Source organism: Aptenodytes patagonicus, chromosome 1 (assembly GCF_965638725.1).
Source record: "Aptenodytes patagonicus chromosome 1, bAptPat1.pri.cur, whole genome shotgun sequence".
Classification (NCBI taxonomy): domain Eukaryota; kingdom Metazoa; phylum Chordata; class Aves; order Sphenisciformes; family Spheniscidae; genus Aptenodytes; species Aptenodytes patagonicus.
This window is the reverse complement of record NC_134949.1, coordinates 77,592,192-77,616,528: the sequence shown is the minus strand read 5'-3', so window position 1 is coordinate 77,616,528 and position 24,337 is coordinate 77,592,192. Positions and strand designations below refer to the sequence as shown.

The window sequence follows — 24,337 nt, the reverse complement described above, 5'->3', positions numbered from 1 at the left end:
GGAATAAATAACTCCATTCCTGCAGCTAAATGTCTTTACCTAGACTGTGCAGTGACATGACCTGCTTACCTTTAGGTTGGTCTGTAACTTGCCTTTATTTACCAGTGCTAATTGCCAGGTTTAATAGGTAAACCATGGCCGACTTACGAATGTTCTCACAGCAGATGAGCTGCCTGCACAGTCAGCAAACCCAGAGGCTGGGAGAAAGCAAGTGCTTGGGGACGCAGGTGGCTCAGTACCCCTGTGTGAGCTGAGAGGCTAAGGGAGGAAATTTTTTATTGGTTTTTTTAATCTTAATATTAGGACCGTCAAGCATATACCTTTCTTGATTTTGTAAGGAGAAACTGTGTCTAGGAACCATCGAGGCCTGCCTACTGCAAGTTAAGACATATTAATTAAAGAGCTTTGAAGCGTTTCACGATTAGCACAGACACAAAGATGCATTTGCTTATTAGTCATTAATTTGTACACATTCGTGTAAACAAAAATTTTAGGCGGTGTGGCTGAAACATCCTTTTCTTGTTGCACAGCTCAGTTCTTGTGCTTTTTGGATAAACATCGCCATTAATGAATCAGGCTGTTGGCCATCACCGACCTAGATGAGGCGGAGGAGCAGAATCACAGATGGATTCGGAAGTGCCAGCGCAGGGCATCCTGGCACCCAGGCACCTTTCTCCTTACTCCAGCTTGTGTGCAGCTGCTGGCTCTGAAGCAGTACAAGCAGGGGAAGTTTAGAGATGTTTATTTGCTATAATAATGAATTATGGTGTTGACATACGTAAGTTATCCTCTTGCCTCGAAAAGATAGCGGGGCTTCGATTGCTGGTTAGAAAAGGGAGATACTGTAACTTTATTACCCTTGCTTTCCCCCCAGCATTATTTATGCAGTCAATAAAGGGGAAAAGGGCGTTATGGATGCGCTACGATAACACAGTAAGGGCAGGCTCATGGAAGCGGTGGCGCTAATAAAAATCACCCTTGGGTGTGTTCTGTGTTGGTGGGGAGAGGCACGGAAGGCAAACACGCAACGGAGAGCGGCGACAGCAGGACTACACGCCTTCATTTTCTGTGTCAGTTCCACGCCTCCCGCTGCGATTTGTGCCGGCACCGGAAGGCGCCGCCCTGCCAGCCCGCCTGCCGGCAGCCGCGCCCCGCGGCCATTTCGAGCAGCGCCGCCGCAGGGCCCCGGTACCCCAGCCCGCGGTTCCCCACAGCGACCGGCCGGGGGCGCGCTAGCCGAAACAACGGGGGCGGTGCCTCTCCCACCCCGCTCCCCACCTCCCCCCGCCTCCGCAGGGCGAAGCGGGCCCCGCCCCGTGTGCACCGGGCGAGGGGCCCAGCGCCCGGGCCCCGACCTCCGGCCCCGCCCCGCCCCGGCGCCGGGTGCAGCGGTCACCGCCCCGGGCGCTTCAGCGGGGAGCGGCCGCCCCCTGGCGGCCGCGCCGCGGCCTCGGCGGGCGCCGGCCGGGTGCAACGAGCCGCGGGCCCGGGCGGGGGGGGGGGGCGGCGACACACGACCAGCTGGCGGCCACCAGGGGGCGGTAGCGGCTCGGCGCTGATGGGGGGGGCGACGTCGTGGGGTGGGGTGGGGCGGGGCGGGGCGGGGCGGGGTAGGGCGGTGCTTTCGCTTCTGGCAGGGGGCAGCGATGGGGGCGCAGCTCAGCACGGTGAGTGCGCCCTACCCGCGGGGGGCGGGGGGCGGCCGGGCCCCGGGAAGCAGGCCTGCCCCGGGAAGCGGGCCCTGCGCCTCCCGGCAGCGGGCGGTTGGGGTGCCGGCTGCCGTGGCGCTGCGTTCGGCACCCGCCTCCTCCCGCTTAAAGCCCTGAGCGAGCCGAGGCCCTGAGGCCCGGCCGCGAGCGAGGGGAGATGCGCGGCGGCTCCGCCCGTCCTAACGGCCCCGTCTGTGGATGCCCGAGCAGAGCGGGGGCCGTTGGGCGGTGTCACAGGGTGCCCGAGGCCCCTGCTGCCTCCCCTGCCGTGTACCCCTCACCCGGGAGGGAACGCGGGGGTGCCTGCGTTGGGAGTTGCCTACGTCCCCCCGCAGCGATGCGGTGGCTCTGGGACCTTCTCGTGGCTGGCGTGGGCCGGGGCGTGTGTGCCAGCGTGGACACCCACGGCTCTTGTGCGTGGGATAATGGTGCCTGTGTTGGCTGCCGCGGCGTGTGCGTTTTTCTTCTCTCGGTTCCCTGAATAGTTTTTCAGTGTCCGTGCTGATGGCTTTAAAAGCACCAGCCCGGCAGCTGCTGTTGTAGCGGAGAGCTCTTTCAGGATCACGTCTGCCGAGCGGTGGGTTTGCGGTGCCATTACCTGTGGCGTGCATCGTTACCCTTTTTCCGCCGCTGCCTGACGCGTCGTTTCTTTCCTCTGATGCACCTGCTCAAACATTTCTGGCTCTGGGTTTGTGAGAGGAGCAGGACGGAGGTGGATGCAACATGCGGTAGTTTGGGTATAGCTGCTTATTAGGTTACTTGAACAGAAGACAACGAGGCAGATGCTAAAGCTGCAGAAGTGAAGAAATGCCTGTCCCTTAATCCTCTCATCACTTTCTAAAACAGATGAGAAGAATGTTTAACTAAGGTCGCTTAAAAATAGGATTTGAATGAGGAGGTGGGGGAGGGGGCGTTGGAGCTGAGGGTACAAGGATTTTCTTGCCAAAGAAGCATTTGGTTTGTGTGTTTGTAGGGCAGTTCGGTGATGGAGCATCCTGCCATAAGCTTACGCGTTTAACTGCCTTGCTCACCACGCCCTGGTGGAAAAGGGCTGGCAATCTCGATGTTATGGCTTTTCTCTTTCTTGTGGCCTTTTTGTTATCCTGCAGAGGTCTGTTTCCATTAATAAAAATTCCTGCTCAGTTACTTATTTTGTGATCTCTGTTAGCAAAGATTTGTGCAGCTGGAAACTATGAGTCACCAGATCTTCATTTAGTGACTCCTGGCCTTACGGTCAGCCAGTCGCTCCCTCTGCTGCTGTAGATCTGATGCAGCTTCCATGATTGCAGTGCAGTTATCTTCATGAATATCTTGATATACCCCGTGGTAAGAGTATATAGATCACTTTTAACCCCGAGAATGTATTTTTTAGCAAGGATAACTTTTTGTAATCATTCAGCGTTCAGTTCTTCCCCTTTTTTCTGCCCACCAGCTGGTATCTTCTGAGTAAGGAACTAAAAGAGCTATCTGAGTTAGTGGGTGCGCTGTTTCTTTCCAGGCTAAATCCCGTGAGGCTTTTGCACTAATTGACCATGAATAACAAATTGCCTTCCACGAGGCTAACACTGTGTTAAAAGTATTTGTCAAAATTAAACTGCATTCTGTTCTAATAGACTCAAATCTGGTGCATTGCTTCAAAAAGTGATGATTATGCACACTTGGGGAAAGAGTGTGTTAATCTCACTTATTGAACAGCTGTGGTAGTTTTCATTTGACATCTGATAACCCAGAAATGATTTGCAAAGATGGGAGAAAACATTTATCTCTGCACACAGGTGGAGAAGCTTACTTGCAGAGGTGATATTTTGAACTCTACTTTCCTCCTGCCTTCCTGCTCATCTGTTACTGACATACATTAGTGTTGGACTTGGGACTGAGCTTAAGTTTTCTGAATTTCCATTTTCAACTGCAATTTTGTTAGACCACAGCTGCGCTTTTTTTGGTCCATTTTAGATAGCCGCATCTGTAAATGAAACTAGCTTATTTTAACTTATTAATGTCTTATTTGAAACAACATCTGCTGCAGATTCAGCTTGCTGTCTCCACCAGGTCTCATTCACCTGTTGCAATTCTCATTAGGGAGTTTATTTGCTGCTCTGTCACTTTCTTTAACAACTTCCCTCCCTCCCTCCTTTTTTGTGACTCAATAACAAAAGTTATTCCTGGAGCTGCAGTAATCTGGTGGATCTGCAGGAATTAAGGAATAACATTCCTGTAAACTTCAGCTTCTTCAGAAACAACCTGTGTGGAGCTATTTTAGTATTTTCAAATAAAAGTGAAAAATGCAGTGTGTGTGTGTATGGCATCATGTGCCTTCAAGCTATACCCAGTGTTGATATATTTTAAACCTGTACAGCAGCATTTTAAGAAGAGAGAGTTTGTGCTGTGTCCCCCCCCCCCCCTTTTTTTTTTAATTTTACACTTGCCACAGTTCTAGTAATAATAATTTAGGACATTTTTTTATATGGTCTCCTGAGGATGGTCACACTCGCAGAAATGTGCTTCTAAAAGACTGGTCAGGTCCCTTTAAAATAAAATGAAAGTGAAAGCTAACCAGGCAGGATTTTGAGCTCTTCAAAAATCAGTTAGTGCATTGTATGCAATCTAAGTATTTGGGGTATTTGGGGGTTTTTTTTGTTGTTTTTGCTATGGTCATGCTTTTTTCCCCTCTTCTCTGTTAAAGCACTGAATAACAAATTACAGAGTTGGAGAGCATTTTTATAAGTAGTTGTTCAGTTTATTCTCCTGTCCTAGGTTAGGACCAAGTCTACCTACACAGGTGACTTTGTAGGCTGTTGTGGTGCTTATCTAACCTCATAAAAACAGGACTGTCCTGGGAACAGGCACTAGAAACAAAGGCATAGGCCTCTAGCTGAGCACGGCTCTGGCAGGCTCTGCACTTGCAGCCTGTGGGTGACCCATCTTCAGCCCTGTAGACCCATGAAGTGCCTGAGGAGTATGGCACTGGGCAGGGGAGGTGACGTCTTCCTTCCGTCTTGTCTGCACAGCTGTAGTTGCAGCGCTGTGGTCTCCTGTGCTTTCCTGGGCTGGTGTGGCCATTCAGTCTCTCCTGGCTAGGCAGCCGACACGTGGTGTTGGGGATGGAGAGGGTGGTGTGGTGCGGGGGCATAACCTTCTCTCGTCTTGTGGGGCTTCAGCCCGGGGGTGAAGCTCGTCCCTGCAGCAGGCTACATGACCACATCTCCATCTGCCTCCAAGCACTGTGATATAAAATGCCCATCCACGTGCATGCCTGCTGGACATATGTGCTCAGCCTGACTAATGGTTGGGCCTGGGGACGTGGAGGGAGCTCGCATCATCTCACTTCTGTTGAGCTGCCAGGTTTGGCAACCCTCTGCTGGTGTGCTAAATGCCTCAATGTAGGAGTAACACCAGGTATTCATAAAGCAAATTTGTGTGTTACACTGGCTGGTGGGTTTCTCTTAATACTTCCTGCTCGTATTAGTACAAAACCACAGGTTTTTTTGCTGGTTAGATTGTCATGTCATGCTACCATATTCCTTCTCACCAAAATAACTTTCTCGTTATGCACGTGTCTAACACTTTCTGTATTGCTGCAGTTGGGTCGGGTTGTGACATACCCGATATGGCTAATCTACACCACCATCCTGAGGCTTTTCAAGAATCCCCATCCTGCGATTACTCTGAAGGATCCTGAAGTGAAGTATGCATTGAGGCTGGTTGATAAGGAGGTAAGTGCATGTACAGTACTGAGCATGACCTCTCCGTGGATACTGTGAAATGCTTATAGCTTCTTAAATCTTGGGTAATGTTGCAGTAGGGCGAATACTTGTATTTTAAGGAAAGGACTTCTTTATAAATGCTCCTTGCCTAGTATAACTGAGTTCTGCAAGCAGTTTGTTTCCAAGCAAGTTAAAGTGGAGAATGCTGCTTTAGAAATGACCAAACTCGTAGTTTCTGTCACGTGTGTCTCATGTCGTGGAGTACATCAGCAGAAATTCCTAAGCTCTGCACTACTAGATTGGCTATGAGACGGAAGTCATGCTGTCGGGCAGAGCAGGCAGTTTTTTCATGGTCAGTAGCATTCAGCATAGTAGTTGTCAGAACTATGTTGATACTGATTCCTGTTATTGGATTTATGTACTCGAGTGTGTTACAGGAAGAAAGGTGCTTAAATGATGTAGTCCTGACAGCACCTGAGCTGTCTCAGCTTCTCTTTCTCTCTGTTAAAAGTAGAAGCCGTTCTGTACTTCCTGGGCTGCTCAACTGGGTTTTCAGAGGAAAGTCATAGCCCTTTCAGGGGTGGATCTTGCTATCAGAAGTTGGTAACTCAACTTGTGGGAAGGGGACCAAAGCCATGAAAGGTGAAAAGTCCAGATTTCCCTTGGATAAACTCACCATCAAAAGCATGAGATAGAAATCTTGGCTTTTCAGATGTGAAGTCACATCCGAAGATACTTTTAGTGTTGACTTTTGAAGTCAACAAGCTAGTCAGAAAGTTATGAGAAGAGTTTTGATGAAAAGGATTTTGGACTGGAACAGAGCTTTCTTTGAGGTATAGAGAGTGCACTGATAGCTTGGCTTTCATTTGTTCAGTCTGTCAAAGAAAATGATTGCTGTCATTCCAAATCCTGGTTTCGTGGGAACTGAAAGCTTCCCCCTGGCTTGGGCTGGGTGGCATTACTGAATTTATTTCCCATGTGTACTGCCACAACGCTATTATTATATACTCCCCACTTTCTCATGAGATCTGTAGCACGTGGTTGCAGGTACAGTCTGCCTGACCTGCAGGAGGGGAGGGAAGCTTGAGGCACTGCACATGCTTCTGACAGTCAAGCTACTTGCAGGTTTCTGCTGTAGCAGTTTGTAACAGAAGAGAATTCACAGCTCACTTGCTTTTTTTGCTGAATACTGATTTCTTTCTCACTCTGTTGTTATTTTTTGTACGCTTTTTTTAATCTTGGGATGGAGGAACAGCTCATATATAACCAGGTCAAAAGCTGCTGCATGTGGTACCTTGATCAACTGAGAATATTTGACTGATGAATGTTTATAATTTTTGCCTAAATGGGAAATGTGTCCTGGAAACAGAAGTTAATTTTGAAAAATAATAACTTGGTACAATAAGTGCTAGTAGCTTCTAATATCCTGCCAAAAATCTGGTGCCAACACTCTGATCTTTGGTATTAAACTTCTCAACATTGCCATATCCACCTGTCTGGGAAAGATGAAATTAGTCAGAGTCTTTCTGACATGCTTCAGTTTGTATTTTACAACCTATTAAATTTGAAATAGATGAGAACTTTAATCTAAAAACACCTGTCATTTCCCAAGTTAAAATGTTTTTGTGTAGAGAATCATGGCTCTCTGTGGTTGTGGAGCCTACTCGAGACATCTGTGTAGTTGGCTAGAGTTTACCTTCCATTGCAAGAGGAATTTCAGTACGCTGGTTTTACCTTGGAGTGTTGCTCCTTTTGCTTGCCCAGCCTCGCTAAAGACCCTCATATCTTTAAAGTTTCTGCTGTTCCCATGTTGGTATTTATCATTCCCTTTTTGTGACTATGAAGCTGTTGGTACCTTCACCAGCAGAGCACCAAAATTATTTGTTTAAAACAAAAAATGAACAAATGAACTCCCTGTTTTGGGAGTAGCTGGGGGTTGTAATTTTTAACATGACGTATTTTGATTATATAGTTGAGAGTATGGCCTTGCAGAAAGTTTTCTTAGTGGACTGTGGCCCAAGCAAAGGAACAAGAAGCTTCACCAGGAGGGGAAGTGGCAGGAACTGCTTAGGCCGGTTTCACAGCTAAAGAAAATGGACTGGTGATTGCAACGGAAAACTAAGTTGCGTGTACTGGGCTGCCATGCAGCAATACATGTATGTGAAATTTCAGGATTCCACAGTTACATAGAAACAGTTTTTAGGTGTCTGCAGTCTGAAGTTTGAAAAGCAGTGGTCTAGAGAATGCCTAGTTTGACATAGATGTATCTTAATGCAGCTTAGATTTTTGTGTATGAAAGCTGGAAATCAAATGTACCATGTTGTCAAGCTGTTGCAAGCAAAAGCCTTTCTTCCTCTACCCACTGTCTGCTTTTTACCCACCAGCTGAAACGTTAACATCTGCCCAAATTGAGCATGCCACACCTCCTGTCTGTTGAACACAGAAGTAGGGGTCACAGGGCTGCTTCCTAGTGTTTAGCAGCGGAAAAAACTGTCATAATATAGTTAGGTGTGCTAATTTAGTTTATGCCTTAAAAAAGCCCACAACCTCAGGGCTTTTTTTGTAATGGTAAGCATAATTCATTTGTTGCCTTTCAGTGGCTTCAGCAAAACACCAGCCTGCAAAAACTGCTCTCCAGCTTTGCATTTGCAGTTGCGAGTGTGGAAGACTCCTCAGCACCTGCAACTTGAGACAGAAACGCGTGCTGGTAGCTGGAGGCCAAGGGCTTCCAGGCGCTTAGGACAATACCAACTGATGGCATTGGGGAATGCTGTGGAGATGACCCCATGCTGGAAAGGTCTTCTGCATCCTGTTTCAAGGCTATCTTTAATTTAGCCTTGATGAATGACATGCTGAACGGCATGCTCAGTGTCTTGGCCATGTAATAGAGACAAGGCGTAGGCACGCTGATCTAGTTACTAGGAATTTCTTGAGCCTTTTAGTGTTTCTCACAATTCTCTTGTGATGCACCAAAATACTTGTGTTCAGATACCTTCGGCTAAGCTATCTCTACTTTAATGGAGGAGATGATTAACTGGGAATTCAGAACTTTGTTCTTTCTGCATGCTATTAAAGACAGCATCTTAAAATAAAGGATTATTGGCAAAATCCAGCTTTGAAGTAGTGAAGCTGGTGCTGAAATTTTCACGCAGAAACAGCAGCAGCATTAAGTCCACGTTAGCTGTCTTTCTAGTGGAATTTTCAATGGCAGTTACTGTTCCTGAATAGACATAAGTACAGAGAAGCCCTTTTTAGACTGCCACTCAGTTCCCTTCTTTCTTCAGCATGTACCTTAAAATGATTTATTGTGAAGAAAATTTCATCTGTGTGACCAGAACTTGTAAGTGAAGACTAGATGAACCGTGATGAGAAAGAAATCTGTCTCCATTTGTTACTACAAAAAACAAACAAAAAAGAATTACAATATTTTATAGGATGTTTATGAAATTTTCTCTAGAAGGGATATTATGTCCCATAGGGCTTTAAAAAAAGAAAGTCATTGGATGAGGCATTAGGCTGTATGCTGTTTCTTTTTGTCTTTTTTTGCTGTCTTTTTCAATCCCATGAATGTGACCTGATTTTTAAGAGAGAAAACTTACATAGTATAAGAAATAACATTTTATTTACTCATTACCAAAATTTTATTCAAGGTACGACTTTCCTAGTAAAAGATTAGAATAATTATCCTGCATAAATTGTCATAATTTTATAATAAAGTTCTTATCTAAATAGAATGCTCTTTTCAATTTTAATTAAGGATTGGTTCAATTTTTATGGGGAAAATATTTTTAAGGCTCTTAGCATAGCAAAGGAGACCAGGCTGCTACTTCCTAATCTTCTTGACATCCACTACTGTCTTCTGAAATCATCTTCTACATTGAAATGGTTAATTCCCCTGATTTTGAGACATCAAAATTTTTTGGCCTTGAACTTCTGCATATTTAAACTTTAAATGAGAATTCAAGAACTGATTAATTTTTATCTTGTGGCCTTCTCACAGAAGGCAATGTAAATGTTCATACTGTTTAGAAAGTTATTGTTTAGTCTTAAGCTGCATATGAATATCTTATTAAGTTTTGCTATTCACATTCAATTATATGTCAAAACAGTATTTGCATTTGTCCGTTTTATTTCTATTTTTACTTCTGTATTACTTCTAAAATATTTTGAGATGAAGTTAAGTTTTCAGTGAGTTTCAATGAAAAGTTGACCTCTGCAGGATTGCCATGTTCAGAGGAGTTCCTATTTGCGCTATGCAAAAATTTCAGTTAGGATGCTGCTCTCCCCTAAATATTTAATCCTGCAGGAAGCCACGCTAGCGTATTGGTTTTACAAGTGAAATTACAAACATTAAATCTCAACAACATGACTGATTGTTCCTTTTATTTTCCTCTTTCAGGAAGTTAGTCATGACACAAGAAGATTTCGATTTGCTCTCCCTTCCACAGATCATGTTCTGGGTCTCCCTGTAGGTACGTTCTGTTGTCCCTTGCTGAGAATCCAAGCATTGTTAATTATACTACGAGAGATTTTGTGGGGATTTTTTTCCTACATTTTGAACTGTTGAATTTCGAATGCTGTCCACGTGGCTTGAGCTGGTATTTAAAGCTTTGCAAGATTATCCTCATGCTGTGAGTCATCTGCAGGGTTTGAAATCTTGTGTACTTACAGAGAGTGTACATCCAGCTTGTTTCTGTGAGGACAGTAGAAACACACACTGGTCTTTACTTGTATTTTTCCAGTCTCAACCTCACTGTGTGTGTTATTCCCGTGGTGCTTGGTCTCTGTGGTCCCTTTCCATCCCCTGAGGCAGTGCTCTCATCTGCCTGTCCTCTAACACTTGCGGTTTACCAGATGATCTGTTCGCTTCTGAATTTGCAGCCAGTCTCATGGAACTTCTTAATCACCATAGGGTAGATGTTTCCTTAGGCCTTGCCATGTGGCGTGTTGCCTTCCATAATAGCTTAGTGCTATTGTTTCCTACTGCTTATATAAAGAGCGTTTAATTGTGACTTGTGTTTAATAGGGAATTCTGCTTTAACAACCTGTTGCAATGATCTGTGGATCAGGTGCTTTGTGGTAGTCCTCAGCACCTTTCCAGCATCGCAGTCCATCGTGTTTAGGTTCCCTCTTGTTTGGGATATGTTATTCTCTTGATCCTGTTAAGTAGCCATGAGGGCAAAGCTAGTTTCCCTCCCTTGCCCATAACGAACACTGAGGAGTGAGCTGTCTCACCCCTGGAATTGTTCTTGTCCTACACGCTAGCAGAAGGGAAGCTGTCTGGGGTGAATTTGGCCTGCTGGATGCCATGGCTTCCTCCAGTGTTTTAGTAAGGTCAGGGCAAATCAGCCAGTTGTTTCAGCATAGCTCGAGAATGCACGTGCCTGGCCCTGTACGGTCCCGGGAGCAGCATAGTCATGCTCCCAAAGGTGCTCTGCACGGGCTAATCTGTGGGTGACTGGGGGAGTGGTTTACTGGGCAAGACTTGGGAAGCAAAGAGAGCTGAAAGCTGGTGAGGGTGGTAAAAGCAGCTGGGAGCAGCAGGCTTGGCAGCTGTGGGGCACATACTGGCATGTATGTTTTGTCCAGCACCAGCATTTTGCTTTTGCCACCAGCTGGAGCGTTACAGGAAAAAAATGCGGTTCACTCTGAGGGCGAGTGGGATTGTGCATGGCCCTGCGCAGAGGCTGCCAACTGCTGTCCTGTCAGGGTGGGGTAAAGCTCCAACAAGTAAGAGCATAAGGCGTGTTTTCCCTTTGGGAGGAGCACCTTTCTTGGATTTGTGCCAGTTCTTGAGACATACCCCAGCAGTGGTCCCGTCTGACCAGGTTCACAGTCTGCAGTGGTCACCACGGTCTGTTCCTGGAGGAGGGGGTGGCAAGGCCACCCCTTGCCTGGAGGAGGAACGGGAGGCTGCTGCTGCAGCTCCCTTCAGGTCTTCCCTAGCAGGAAACATGCGTGCTACCAGATGTGTATAGGCTTTGCTGAGAGGGTTATTTGAATCACCCTTACGTTATGTCCGTGTACGGCTTCAAGTGAGTTATGGTTACTCATTTCCCACGTCACCAGGTAGCACATCTTCATTCACCCACTGGTTTGCCTCACTGGCCCTCTGGCTTGGCAAACCAGCTCCCGGTAAAATCCCCTCTTTGTGTTCCCGTAACAGGCGGAGGAGCTGCATTCATCTTCAGAGATAGTTTGTTCTGTTGACCTAGTGGTGACAAAATAACAAAACCCAAATCCCCCCTAGGTATTGTTCACTTGGGTCTCTTCAGGGTTTTGAATTTTATAGGAAAACCTTTCAAAAGAGTTAATTCTAGGTTTTTTTTTTAATCAAAAATGTAACCATTGAGAAAAGAAACTGTTGTAGAGAGTTCAGTGAGTATGTGACAGATTGAAATGTGATCGCTACATTCAAATGTTAAGCTGGAGGAATAGCAGGGTTAGAAAAGTGCTTTATGTCTAGGCAGCCTTAGCAATGGCAGCTAGATGACCTCCTGGTAGACATGAGCGATCTGTGGTCAAAGTAAGAACAGTTATAAATTCAGTTGTAACTGAACTGTAATGGTTTATAACTAACATGTTAATAAAGAGGTGTGAACAGCACTTGACAGTTTTCCCCTCCTGTGTCCTTTTTACTTGTCTGTACGGGAGAGACATACCGCATCTTTTGCAAGATCTCACTTGCAGTTAGGGCTTTAGTAAATGTAAGTGCATGAAGCTATCAGAACAGATATGATTGACACATAAAATTAGCAGCGGAGTTGTCTGCCCTTCCAGGTAGAATCTGTGCGTGGTTAACAACTCTGGCAAGGTGTTACAATGTCAGGAAAATGAGAGAGGAAAAAGTGGTGCCCCAAAACAAGGTAGTTAGGAGAACTTTGAGACTGTGTTTGCAGTCCACGCCAACTCAGTACATCCACTGAAAGCAAAATCTTTTGAAAGCAAACTGCTTTTTTTTCTTCCCTGCGTACAGGACAGCATATCTACCTGTCTGCACGGATTGATGGAGCTCTGGTTGTTAGACCTTACACTCCAGTTTCCAGTGATGATGACAAGGGCTTTGTGGATCTTATTGTCAAGGTGAGAATGTCATGCTCTTTTACCAGGCTGGGCAACTTGTGAGCCCACCTTTACACTTGCAGTGCTATCTGAAGTCTGCTGTGCTGGCTTCTGTTCAGGTATGTGCCACTGCGGACTTCCCCTATTGTAACAAGTGATCTGCAGTTACCTACAATCCGTATGGCATTTTGTAAGCACTTCTTTCGTGAGTGTGTCTCATGAGATGCTGCATAATTTTCTGTATTTGCATACTGCAATTTGCCAGAATCTGTGTAGACCTGCAGATGTTCACACACTTTTTTAATCCTTCTGAAATAAGGAATTAACCTTGCCTGAACTGTCAGCTTCTTCTGAAGCTAATGTAATATGGTCATCATGATCATTAAGAGCGGTGATCACTATCGTTACTGATCCAGACAGTGTGAATGACTGATTTAATTGGCAAGAATGTGATTCTGAGTCTTGTGATAATGTACTTTTGTTTTGTCTCTTGGCAGCTAGACTAAGCAAATATATTTAAAACTGACAGGAATTTAAAACCTGAATATCTGCACTGGATTTCCTCTTAGAATTTTACTCTTAAGTTTTTTTCTTCTTTACAACTAATAACACTTTATTAATTTATTGTGAAACTAGATGTGAATTTGCCTTTTACTACCTGCTTATCTTCATGAGCATGGCATTGCACGCTGAAGACATGACAAGGGAAGAATGTAAATCTTTGGCTCGGATAGAAACGTTTCACAAGACTCCTTCTTCCCAGTGTGGCTCTCCATGCATGCAAATGATGCTGTTCTTGTAAAAGTGTAGCTAGTCTCAGCTTGAACTCTTTCATACCCATGTGATTTAAAACAAAAAAACCAGCACAAGTTCCAGCAATGTAACTACACCCACTGATACCTGTTGGTGAACCATTGAATATTCAATTAGTTGGTATCCACTTTTTTTGTTACTCTAACTTTGAGGTGCAAACGGTTGGCATCCCAAGAAGAAGGTTTGGGTACATCCCTTTGCAACCGAGCTGTCAGGGATCTTTCTCAGAAGTTTTTCTGTTTGAAATCACAGTGACTTTTTTTTTCCCCCTTTTGAACTTGGGTGTAAATCATGTTGATTATTTAGAGATATTTTCTATGTTACAGAAATACAATGGAGATAATTGCCAGTCTGTGTCCAATCTGATCAAAATTGGGGCAAGAGTGGCATTTTAATCTTTTTCAGAAAACTCAGTGCTTCTCTTTTATTGTCAGTCAAATCTGCATTGATAGTATTTTTTTAGGTAGTAATTGTTGTTTGCATGAGGAGTATGGGTACCTAAATATTTGAAGGGCAAATGCTCATCTTTGAGCTGTGAGATTAATTGCTTCATTGTTATGTTTAACAGATCTACTTTAGAAGTGTCCATCCAAAGTTTCCTGATGGAGGGAAGATGTCTCAATACTTAGACAGCCTGAAAATAGGGGATACTATTGACTTCAGAGGACCAAGTGGCCTACTTGTCTACGAAGGAAAAGGCAAGGCTGACTCGGAAGATTAAATTTATCCAGAGTAAACAATACGGAAAAAACATTATAAAGTAGTAGTAATACTGGTCACAGTTTTTTCCAGCTGGGTTCAAGTCTTTACAAAATCATAGAATAGTTTGGGTTGGAAGGGACCTTTAAAGGTCATCTAGTCCAACCCTGCTGCAATGAGCAGGGACATCTTCAATGAGATCAGGTTGCTCAGAGCCCCGTCCTACCTGACCCTGAATGTTTCCAGGGATGGGGCATCCACCACCTCTCTGGGCAACCTGTGCCAGTGTTTCACCACCCTCAGCGTAAAAAATTTCTTCCTTCTAGCTAGTCTAAACGTACCCCCCTTTAGTTTAAAGCCATTCCCCCTTGTCCTGTCACAACAGGCCCTGCTAAACAGTTTGTCCCCATCTTTCTTACAAGCCCCCTTCAAGTATTGAAAGGCTGCAATAAGGTCTCCCCAAAGCCTTCTCTTCTCCAGGCTGAACAACCCCAACTCTCTCAGCCTTTCTTCATGGGAGAGGTGTTCCATCCCCCTGAGCATTTTCGTGGCCCTCCTCTGGCCCTGCTCCAACAGGTCCATGTCTTTTCTGTGCTGAGGGCTCCAGAGCCGGACACAGTACTCCAGGTGGGGTCTCACCAGAGCAGAGTAGAGGGGGAGAATCTCTGTGGCTACATTTTGATTACACATACTGCATGAACTGAACCTTAGCCATCACCTCTATTATTTGGGCTGGTACTCTCAATGTACTCACCCTTTCCCACTAGACACGGGGATTCTTTTCTGTTGTTAGCATCTCTGCACAAAAGAAATTGCTAGTGTCTTAATTAAGTCAACGGCCATCCTGAGGAGGATTGTTATATGACTATAGAAGTGCTTGTTATTGATACTGTTCTCAAAGAAGGGAATTCTCTCCCTGCTTATATGGACATCGTTTATACTCTGATAAAACCACTTGGTATTTGTGCTATCCAATGCTAATTTCCCAAGTGAAAATGAACTTTATCAGTAGGAAGTGCTTTTATGCCAATATAAAATATCTCACTTTGGCATAGTGCAGCCACAAATGTGTCACAAAAACCTCCTGGTGGTTTTGTGAGCAGCAGAACTCAGACACGTGGTTTTCCAGAGCTTTGTATGTTGTGTTCATGTTATCCTGGATGAAGAGAGGTGTGAACACAACAAATACAACATTTTGGGCAATTTCAAACTCACAGTCAGATTTGGCTGTAACTGGCAAATCAGGTCAAAAAGAGGAGATAAATATACAAAAAAATACACCCTGCATGTTTCAGGTTTTTCCTTAAAATAATCTGCATGGGGTAAATAAACTCTCTGAGCACATTAATTCCTTTGTGTAGAACTGTTTCCAGAATCTGGGCTTCTGAATATCACTGGGAGTATGGGACGTGAGCAAATAGAAATACAGGTAGCGATGGCTCGATGCTAGTCAGGAGTAAGTAATAACCCATGTCAGTGTCTGATGTTATCATCACGTGTCTTACAATCTCTAATCATCTTTCAGGATTTGTTTTAATTCGTGACATCTTCACCTTTGTCTGTTTCCTGCTCCTGCGTTACGGGGAGGGAAGGGTGACAGGGCCAATTAGCTGAACGTGCTGGGAAGGGATCACAGGCGCTGTTTCCTGCTTTCTTCAATGTTTTCCATCTCTCTCTCTCTCTTCAGGCAAGTTTGCTATTCGGCCTGAAAAGAAAGCTGAAGCAGTTACTAAGAAAGTGAAATATGTGGGGATGATTGCAGGTGGGACTGGTACGTATATATAAAGATTCATCCTTGGTTTCTGACAGCTGGTAGATGGTTCCTATTTTCTCTCACATGCTCACTTGCGGTTTCTTTTGCTCCTTCGCATTCGTGCATCATTGACCTGCCTTTCTCTTTCAGGGATAACACCTATGCTGCAGATCATTCAAGCAATCATAAAAGACAAAGAAGACCCTACCGTTTGTCAACTGCTGTTTGCTAATCAGGTAATTCTGTCCTTTTTGTTTTTTCTGTTCATAAAGTTTTACTTAACTAACAGGCCTCCACTCAGCAAATGAAATTCTTGCTGTGAAAGCCTGGTACAGAAATACAAACCCTGAGGGGAGAAGGGGACTGAAATGTTGAAAACTTCCCAAATAAAAGCACTATAATGAATTGGTTTTTTAGTGCTACTACAGAAATGCCGCTTACCTCCCAGCTAATGCTCGCTTTCCTGTGTCTCATTGCTCTGTTTCTAATCCAGTTTATAAATGTTTTAAAACTCTGCATTCCTTTGTGCAAGCTGTTAATGTTTTGGGCAGACTTTCAGAGGTGTCTTAGTGGAAACATGAAAGAGGTGGACATCTGTCTCCTTCGGCAATTTTAACTCACCAACTTCGCAGCAGGGTTTGTATGTGGAGTCTTTCTGTTTGAGAACACCTTAGGTGAGGCTAAAATTAACAGTGGTCTCTAGCAACTCCCTCAACTAGGGATTCTGCACGGCTGTCTCCTTTTATTTCCATTCCCCCGTCGGTTCTTCATGTGTTTCTATCGCTCTTTGAGGTGTGTCATACTGCCGTGCTGGACAAAGGCAAGATCTCTCAACCATGGGATCCTTGCGATAGAGATTTCTTGGATGGCCAGGCAACCCAAATGGTGGTGTGCCGCTGAACTGCGACGCCTCTTCTTTGCCTGATGTTATTCTGGTGTTAATCCTTTTGCTTTTAAATTTCTCCATCATAATGAATATTTGTTTCTGGATTATGAGCCGTTATTTGTGGTGAACCTCACGTCATGCCTGTGTTTTTTAGCTTCTTTAGGCTCTCCTCTGTCATTCCTATCTTCCCTGATATTCAGTGTGTCCTCACTTCCTTTGTACCATATTTGAATTATAAACCAAGATTTTTCCACCCAGAAGCTATGATCCACGTGCCAACAGATGCTCTGTTCTGATGCTTTATTACAGTAAGACCTCCTTCAGAGCCCTGCCAGTGCTCTCTGGCGCTGGCCGGTGTGGCTGCAGCAGCTGGTCTCTGCTGAGCCCTAGGAGTTGGCGTGAAGTACAGTCGGTATCAGGGCAGGAGGGCCAGGATTTGCTATGAGTAATTCAGAATGACTAATACAGGGCTAGAGCTGCTGTAGCAACCTAGAAAACCTACTGCTTCTTGCAGGGAGGATTTGGGGAACAAGTTGCCTGCATATTAGCAACATCAATCCTTGGCTTTAAAGAGTCCTTGTACCCAGTAACTGCACAAATATAAAGCAGCCTTGTGACAAATGGTCAGTCAGGAAAGCCTGCAGACTAGATGTTTTCTAATATTTAATATTTTAAAATACTATAAAATATTTTTAATGTGTGTTTTGCTGATCTTTTATTTTGGCCCTCCTGAAAGAGCTGTGTTGGATTACAGATGACAACGTATGTGGGCTCGTACTGTGCTTCTGACTAGCATGCTTTGAGTTGGTCAGACCCAGTAATAGCTCTTCTGGAACACATGCAACTGCAGATCCAGAAATAGGCACCTTCTCGGCAATAGTTGCTGGCACATTCCTCCTTACCCCCCCAGTTATGGACATAGTGGTATCCTCAGTGCCAAATTATTAAGGCTGCAGAGGATGGTACCACTTTTAGTCTCTACCCTTTTCCCTCCCTCCCAGACTGCAGCTGCTCTTACGGGAATAAGGCTTTCATTTGGCTTTCAATGATGTTGCATCAGGGAGGAGCAGAACTTGATACCCTGGGTAACATTTGTTGTTCCAATCGGAACTTGATACCCTTTTGGTTATTTGTTCCACATCCTGTTTAAAAACCAAGCAACCTCCATATGGCAGTGCTGGTGAAATTTGAAGTGGCAAAGGTGAAAAACCTGGCATTTTCCTGGCTGAACACCACAGTATGGAGGGGTAGGGAGATACTTGTGTGCAGTCACGGTTAGTTTTTTGATGAAAGTTGCTTATGTAATAGGAGTGCTAAAAGAGGGCTTTAATCTTCTGATGCTACCACTAATTCCCTGAACAAATGAAGGTTCTGTGTTTTGGTACAGGTTTTGCTTTGTTTTATTTTTTAGAGGGAAGGCATTGCATGGTCAGGATTTGGGAAAGTTATGAACCTTTTTATTAGCTCTGCTACAGGATAGTCATGGAAATAACTTGTGTTTGCTCTCTTCAGCCTGTAGAACAGAGTTGAATAATCTGTTCCATCTCACAGGGCTGTAGAGTAGCTAATGCTTTGTGGTCATCTGAGGGCGGCACTCAAATGCAGAGCATAATCATTGTTCTCCTTATCCTGCAGACCGAGAAGGATATCCTGTTACATTCTGAGCTAGAGGAGATCCAGGTTCAGAATCCCGGTCGCTTTAAGTGTTGGTACACGCTGGACAAAGCACCTGAAAGTAAGATCTAACATGCTGCTTCCACTGAAGCTTAAGTTAAGAGTATTAATGCATGTGTTTGACAGGAGATACGCTATCTCATGTGCATATTTCTGAGCTCCTTTCTTGCTTAATGAATCGTGTGTGATTGCATCTAGTAGCATCATTCTTCACACAGTGATGCACAGAAACTCTTAGGTGTAATCAGGCAGTGTTTCCAAAGCTACAAAGCTCACCTCAGGTGAATGGTAGTGCGATGTTCCTCCCATGGCTACACCTGATACATTTACCATTATTTACTCTGGAAGGTGACCTTCCTTTCTCCTTCCCCACAGACATAAATAGAACATGTTGTCTTAATGTTTCATGTTTAGAGCATGCATTAAGGCAGCGGGAGTGTCAGAGGCGCTGTATCTCACGGAGATGCGGTCAAGTGCAGACTCCTACCTAGCTGTCACTGTATGGCAGTTCATGGTAGCTGATCTTCTTCCTAGGCAATGGAATTGCCTTTGTATTAACAGTGTTTCTCAATGAAAGTACTGTTCCAGCTTGGTGCAGCCCAGTTTTAAAGATAATGTGATATAGTTGGCTGGTCTAGGTGAGAGGATGAGCTAGCTGAATGCGCCTCCCTCAGCTGTGCAAGTTTGAGGAAGAAAAGGCTCAATAGTTTCCGTGTCATTCCTTGTTGTTTCTCTTTTTTTACCATTCCTCGTCATGCCCACCCACATCAGGATAGATTCACACTCCTATTCAGCGGTAGTTTGGGGCAGAGAAGGAAAAGCCATATGCCTTCTCTTACCTTGTGACCAAGAATACACCTTCGGTAGGGTTGGAGGAAGGGTTTTGCTGTCCCCACAGCCTGTTGCTGTCATGTCATCTGCAATTAGTGTTCTCCTTGAATTCCTAATCACTGTTCCTTTTCTTTGATACTTGTGAATTGTGAACTGATCTTAGCAGTTGGGATAAAAGTTCCTCCTTAGACCCCCTCGATGCTGTTCTGCAGTCTTTCACTACCATATGTGAAACCGGACCAAAACTGGAAATTTTTTGGATAATCTGTGGGAGAAATATGTGTCAAGTCTTACTGTGCCCAAAGGTTTGGGTCAGCAGCTTTTTGCATCCAGGGGTGGGGATGCGATGGGTAAACCTGAATCCTAGTATTAACTGATTAGCACCACGGGTGTTCCAACCGGGACCAACTTCATCAGCTAGATTTTTCCCTAGTGAAGCTGTAGAAAGTGGGGTAAACAGGATGGATGTTGTTACTTCACAGTGCTGGAGCTGAGAAGATTCACATTCTGTTCACAGCTCTGCTTGAGATTTCCTTGGGGCTTTTAGCAAGCTTTATTAAAAGTTAGCCCTTGTTTTCTCCATACATCAGTTTTGCATCTTAAAAGCAGAGGTGGCAGTTTTTCCAGGTAGCGTAACTGTGTTGAGGACGCTAACGCGGGTGGAGTCTACAAATGTTACAGTCTAGAGTGTTACTAAAAAAAACCCCCAAGTGCCCCCACCTCACTCTAAAGTGACTTGTATCTATCTATTCCTCCTTTTTTCCTTGTTCCCCTTCCCCTACTTTAATTTTTTTAACAGATTGGGATTACAGCCAAGGATTTGTGAACCAAGAGATGATCAGAGACCACCTGCCCCCACCTCAGAACGATGTTCTGATCCTCATGTGTGGACCTCCTCCAATGATCCAGTATGCTTGTATTCCCAACCTCGACAAACTGGGCTACACCAAGGACATGAGGTTCTCCTTCTAAAGACGACTGGTAATTCAGTGATCTTGCGTAGAAGGGAAGAAAAAAACATGTAATGGGAACAGGACAAAGTTACAGAGATGGCTGATGCACAGTGCTGGGAAGCTACATTTACATTAAAAATGCTTCATTTTTTTCTGAATCTCTGGCAAGTAAGAAAGACACTTAAGCTGAACTGTACTAAAACTGTACTGTATGTCGCACAGAAACAACTGTATTGTGGAAAGGCAGTGACGCCTAGTGCTCGGCTATATTGTATACCCCATCTCAAGGGAGGACAGTATAGCTGCTTAGGGCAGTAAACACTCGTTTACGCTTTTTCTTAGCACTGTAATGGCAGTAATATCCTACTTCCTACCACTGTGCGTACCCAGTATTTTATTTGGTACGAAGTATGCAAATATATAGAATGTGCTGGATTATTCACCTTGCTTATGCCAAATTTTAATCCTTACAGAGCTTTTACAGTATGAGGGCCAGGAGTGTTTGCCTCGTACGCGTAATCTTTGCAACATCAGAAGCTTAAAGATGCTCGTTCAGTCAAAGGATGACAGTTAACCATTTATGACTCAAGTTGTTCAAGCTGCCTTGTTAATCAAAACAGAGAGGTAGACAGCAATATAAAATTTGTTTCCTTTGTATTTTGAATAGCCTCTCTTAGATGCAAACGCTTTTCCAGCTGGTCACAGTTCTCATCCCTGGGCAATGAAAGAAACTACAGAAAGCAGACGGCTTTGTGCCCTGTTCCACAAATAGCTGGAATTTTTTGCTTGTATGTGCGGAATACTGAAAAAAACCAAAACAAAACTAACTTTTGTATTTACTTTTAGATAGCAGATGGTGCCATAGGAGTACAAAGGCAGTTGTTCTGCATGTCCTGTGCAGTGAAAAAAATGCTGGGTGAAAACTGGATCTAGTTTTAGTTTTCTTGTTTCCCAGAGATGGATTTGGAGCAAAGGGAACTCGGGTTTCATTGCCAGGGTGGGTTTTGGCAGGTAGCTCAGCTTCGGATGTGGTATGCATGCAGTCGGGGGACTCGCCTGTGTGTCTTGCTCAGGCAAAGCTCTGAAGGGTTCTGCTTGATAAGGATGCATGGGAACAGCCTTAAGTCACTAAACTCGAATGTCTCACTGAATCTAAAACTGTGTCTTAGACGCTATTTACTATAGCTCTGATTTTTATTTTTTTAATATACTTTTTTTTACAGCAGCCTTTTACCTAGTCTTTACTAAACTTAAGGCATCTTGTGCTTCTAACCAACAGAGATGCTGCTGAGATTAGAGCTGTCCTGTAAGGAATCTATGAAACTAAAAATCTTGTTCTGGTGATGAAATCAGAGACTGAAAGGATGTTTAGTCATATATGAAGTAATGTGGATGCTAGTTAGCTGCAAGTGTCAGTGTATAATACCACTTTTTAAAGATTCGGGTAGGTATTTGAGGTTATAGCTTGCCGTGTTTTCGTCTGTGCCTGTACGACAGATGGGTACTGTGCACTTCAAAGGTTAATTTTCAGCATGAATTAAAAGGAGAAAAAGATACTACAGTTAATTAAAGGAACCTGAAATGAATAATACTGTTATTGATTTTATTAATTAGACGCTTGCCTCTGAAGTCTTGCATTTTTGATGTGTGCTTCTGAAACTTGTTAATACTATGCTCCAAAGTTCAAATAATACTCAAGTAAGTTTCAGTCCCTTTTTTAGGAGGCAAAAAGCAGAAATATGAGAAATTATCTTGCTGCTGGTTTATATCACTGTGGGATACGCATAGATTTTTTTCATTATTGTATTTAATGAAGTTTTCTTGTTAAAAAAAAAAAACAACTTGAGCTGGTTATGCAGCAACTATTTTGTATTACTTACTCTGCTTATTCAGTTACTGGCTTTTTCACATCTGTGTAAGAAATAAAGTATCTTGCAGGTGAATTACCTGTGTGTTACTGAGCACATCATCTTCAACCTCCTAAGAGACAAACTATAATTGTAAAACACTATAAAGTGAAGGTTTAAAAAAAAAAAAAGCCTGTTAGATTTGTTTATCCAAGTGCTTATCTTTCTTTTGTTTGAGTTTTGGTGAAAACTGCTGTATTTGGATGTCGAGTCAAGGAGTAAACTGTCTCTGGTTTTGTCCCTATCACTCCAGTCTCCTCTTTGTACCTTCATTTTGTACATCTTCCTTGTGAACATGAGGCTCAATTAATAAATAAAAAGAGGGATTTTATATAATCTACTGAAACAAAACTGTGTCACAGTCCCTTTTGCTTGATGGTCCTGTACTATAGCATTTAAACAAGTCAGTGATAAAAGTTGGTTTTACTTTTTTTTTTTTTTCCTTTGAGCCAATTCATCTGTCTTACAGAAAATAGGAGTATTCCTCCACTTTTCTGACAGGATGTGCTGAGTACTATTAAACTCTCTGTTACAAAGCAGCTGGGGAAATGCGAACCTCCTTCATGAAAGGCATTTTGTGGGAAGTTTCCCGAGAGAAACAGGATTGAAAGGGCTGCTGCTTTGGCTTTACCAGAGGTGGGTCCCCTTCGCTTACCACTGTGCAAGGGCAGATATCCCCCCATGAATAGCGAAGGCATGCTTGCATACAGCAGGGGTCTTTCTCTGGGTGCTGCTCCTGTTTGCAACAGAGGATCTGAGAAGGAGGAGGTAAGAAATGAGCGGTTCCTTAGTCTCACTCCTGTAGCTGGGTCTTGAGCCTGCACTTCTTGTGGTGCTGCAGCAGTCCCAGCTCTGTGTCTGCTTATCTGTGCCGGTGTTAGCCCTGTCACAGCCACAGGGGCCAAAGCTGCAAGCAGCTCTTGGTTCTGGGCTCTGGGATGCATGTGGTGAAGTGACCACTTGCCCTAAGCAAGTCCTCACCTGTCCTGGCTTCCCAGCTGCCTGTATGATGGAGGGGGCTCTGTCTGCTTTAATCTTTCAAGGCACTGTATGACAGGTAAGGAAATACATGTTGCCTCGGGTTTAATAGTGTCCTCCAAAAGTTTCTGGTAAAAATAACTTGGTTTACAGAAAGGAGCCTCATATTGTTCTTCAGCTTTTCTCCTCTTGATCCTGCCTAAGTGAACAGGAAGGAAAGGAGTGTTGCTTGCGAAAAGCCAGTGCAGCAGCCAGGCTCTCTGTTGTGTTTGTAACTTCTTACATGTATGGGTCGGCTGTGAGTGGGGGAACAGCAAAATGGGATTGGGGCAGCAGGGATCTGTGACTTTTCCTTGCTTGAACAGCAAGGTAACATTTGCTTAGTGCTTCTGGGGATCATGCCCTGCCTGCTACCCCACCCCACTGTTTGAATGAACAGAATAGGATCCTGTTTTTCAACAAGTCTACCACAGTTGGCATGCAGCACTCCCAATGCATCAGTCACAGGACATCTGCAATCAGGCTGTTCTCCCTGTCTGGCCTGAGCCTGGCTCCCAGCAATGGGCCTTAGGACTAGCAGGCAGCTAGTTGCAGCACATTCTTGCAAGTAAGTGCCTAGCTTCTAACTGAATCACCTCTGCAACTGTTTGCTTGCGGTGGATGCTATCAAGCAGCATCCTGTGCTGAGCTAACCGTAGAGTCCTTGCAGCAGCAGAAGGGAAATGGCTGTACAGCAGGGAGTGGGAGGTTTTATCCTCCCAGGGTGTGGGAGATGAAAGAGAAAGTAGGGGTGCATTGGTGACAGATCACCCAGGGAGGAAGGGTGGGAGAGGAGTCACTGTGTGGCTGAGGGATAGGACAGCTGTGGATGAAGGCCTCTGCCAGCCAGTGTCCATGTAGCATACAGCAGCCATGCTGCTGCTTCTGCAACAGGGGAGCAGAAGGGGGGGTGGGGGGTTATGCTGGATGCCCTTCTGGAGTAATAAAGCACTGGCACCAAGGGCCCAGGTCATCTCTGCTTGAGTCAGAAACTCCTGGTGCACCCATGTAGGGTGGATGTCTGTATCCTGTGATACATCATGCTGCTTAAATTAAATAATCATGCTTCTTAAATTAAAGTTTCTTTAAAAAGGGTGGAGTGAGATGTTCTGCTGTTTTTTCTTGTTACGAAGACCTGCCTGGCCTGGCTAAGCTAACCAGCCAACAGCAGCAGTGCTGCAAGTTTCCTCTTCTGATAGCCTTTCTTCCATGAGCTCTTGTGCTCAACTACAGTATAAACTACACAAACTATACATTCTACTAAACTAGATGTTAGCAAATGCTGTCCAAAGGAAAAAAAAAAACCACCCAGAACAACCCAACCCCTTC

General features: G+C 44.4%; 1 protein-coding gene across 1 annotated transcript; it reads left to right on the top strand.

The window, feature by feature from the left end:
* The first annotated feature begins 1,613 nt into the window (after positions 1–1,613).
* CYB5R3 (cytochrome b5 reductase 3) lies at positions 1,614–22,342 on the top strand. The gene is made up of 9 exons (XM_076343645.1): positions 1,614–1,667; positions 5,291–5,422; positions 9,813–9,885; positions 12,390–12,496; positions 13,857–13,991; positions 15,680–15,758; positions 15,891–15,976; positions 18,262–18,361; positions 19,931–22,342. The coding sequence occupies exons 1-9, from the start codon at positions 1,647–1,649 to the stop codon at positions 20,101–20,103; spliced, it is 906 nt and encodes a 301-aa protein (XP_076199760.1). The 5' UTR covers positions 1,614–1,646; the 3' UTR covers positions 20,104–22,342.
* The last annotated feature ends 1,995 nt before the right edge of the window (positions 22,343–24,337 follow it).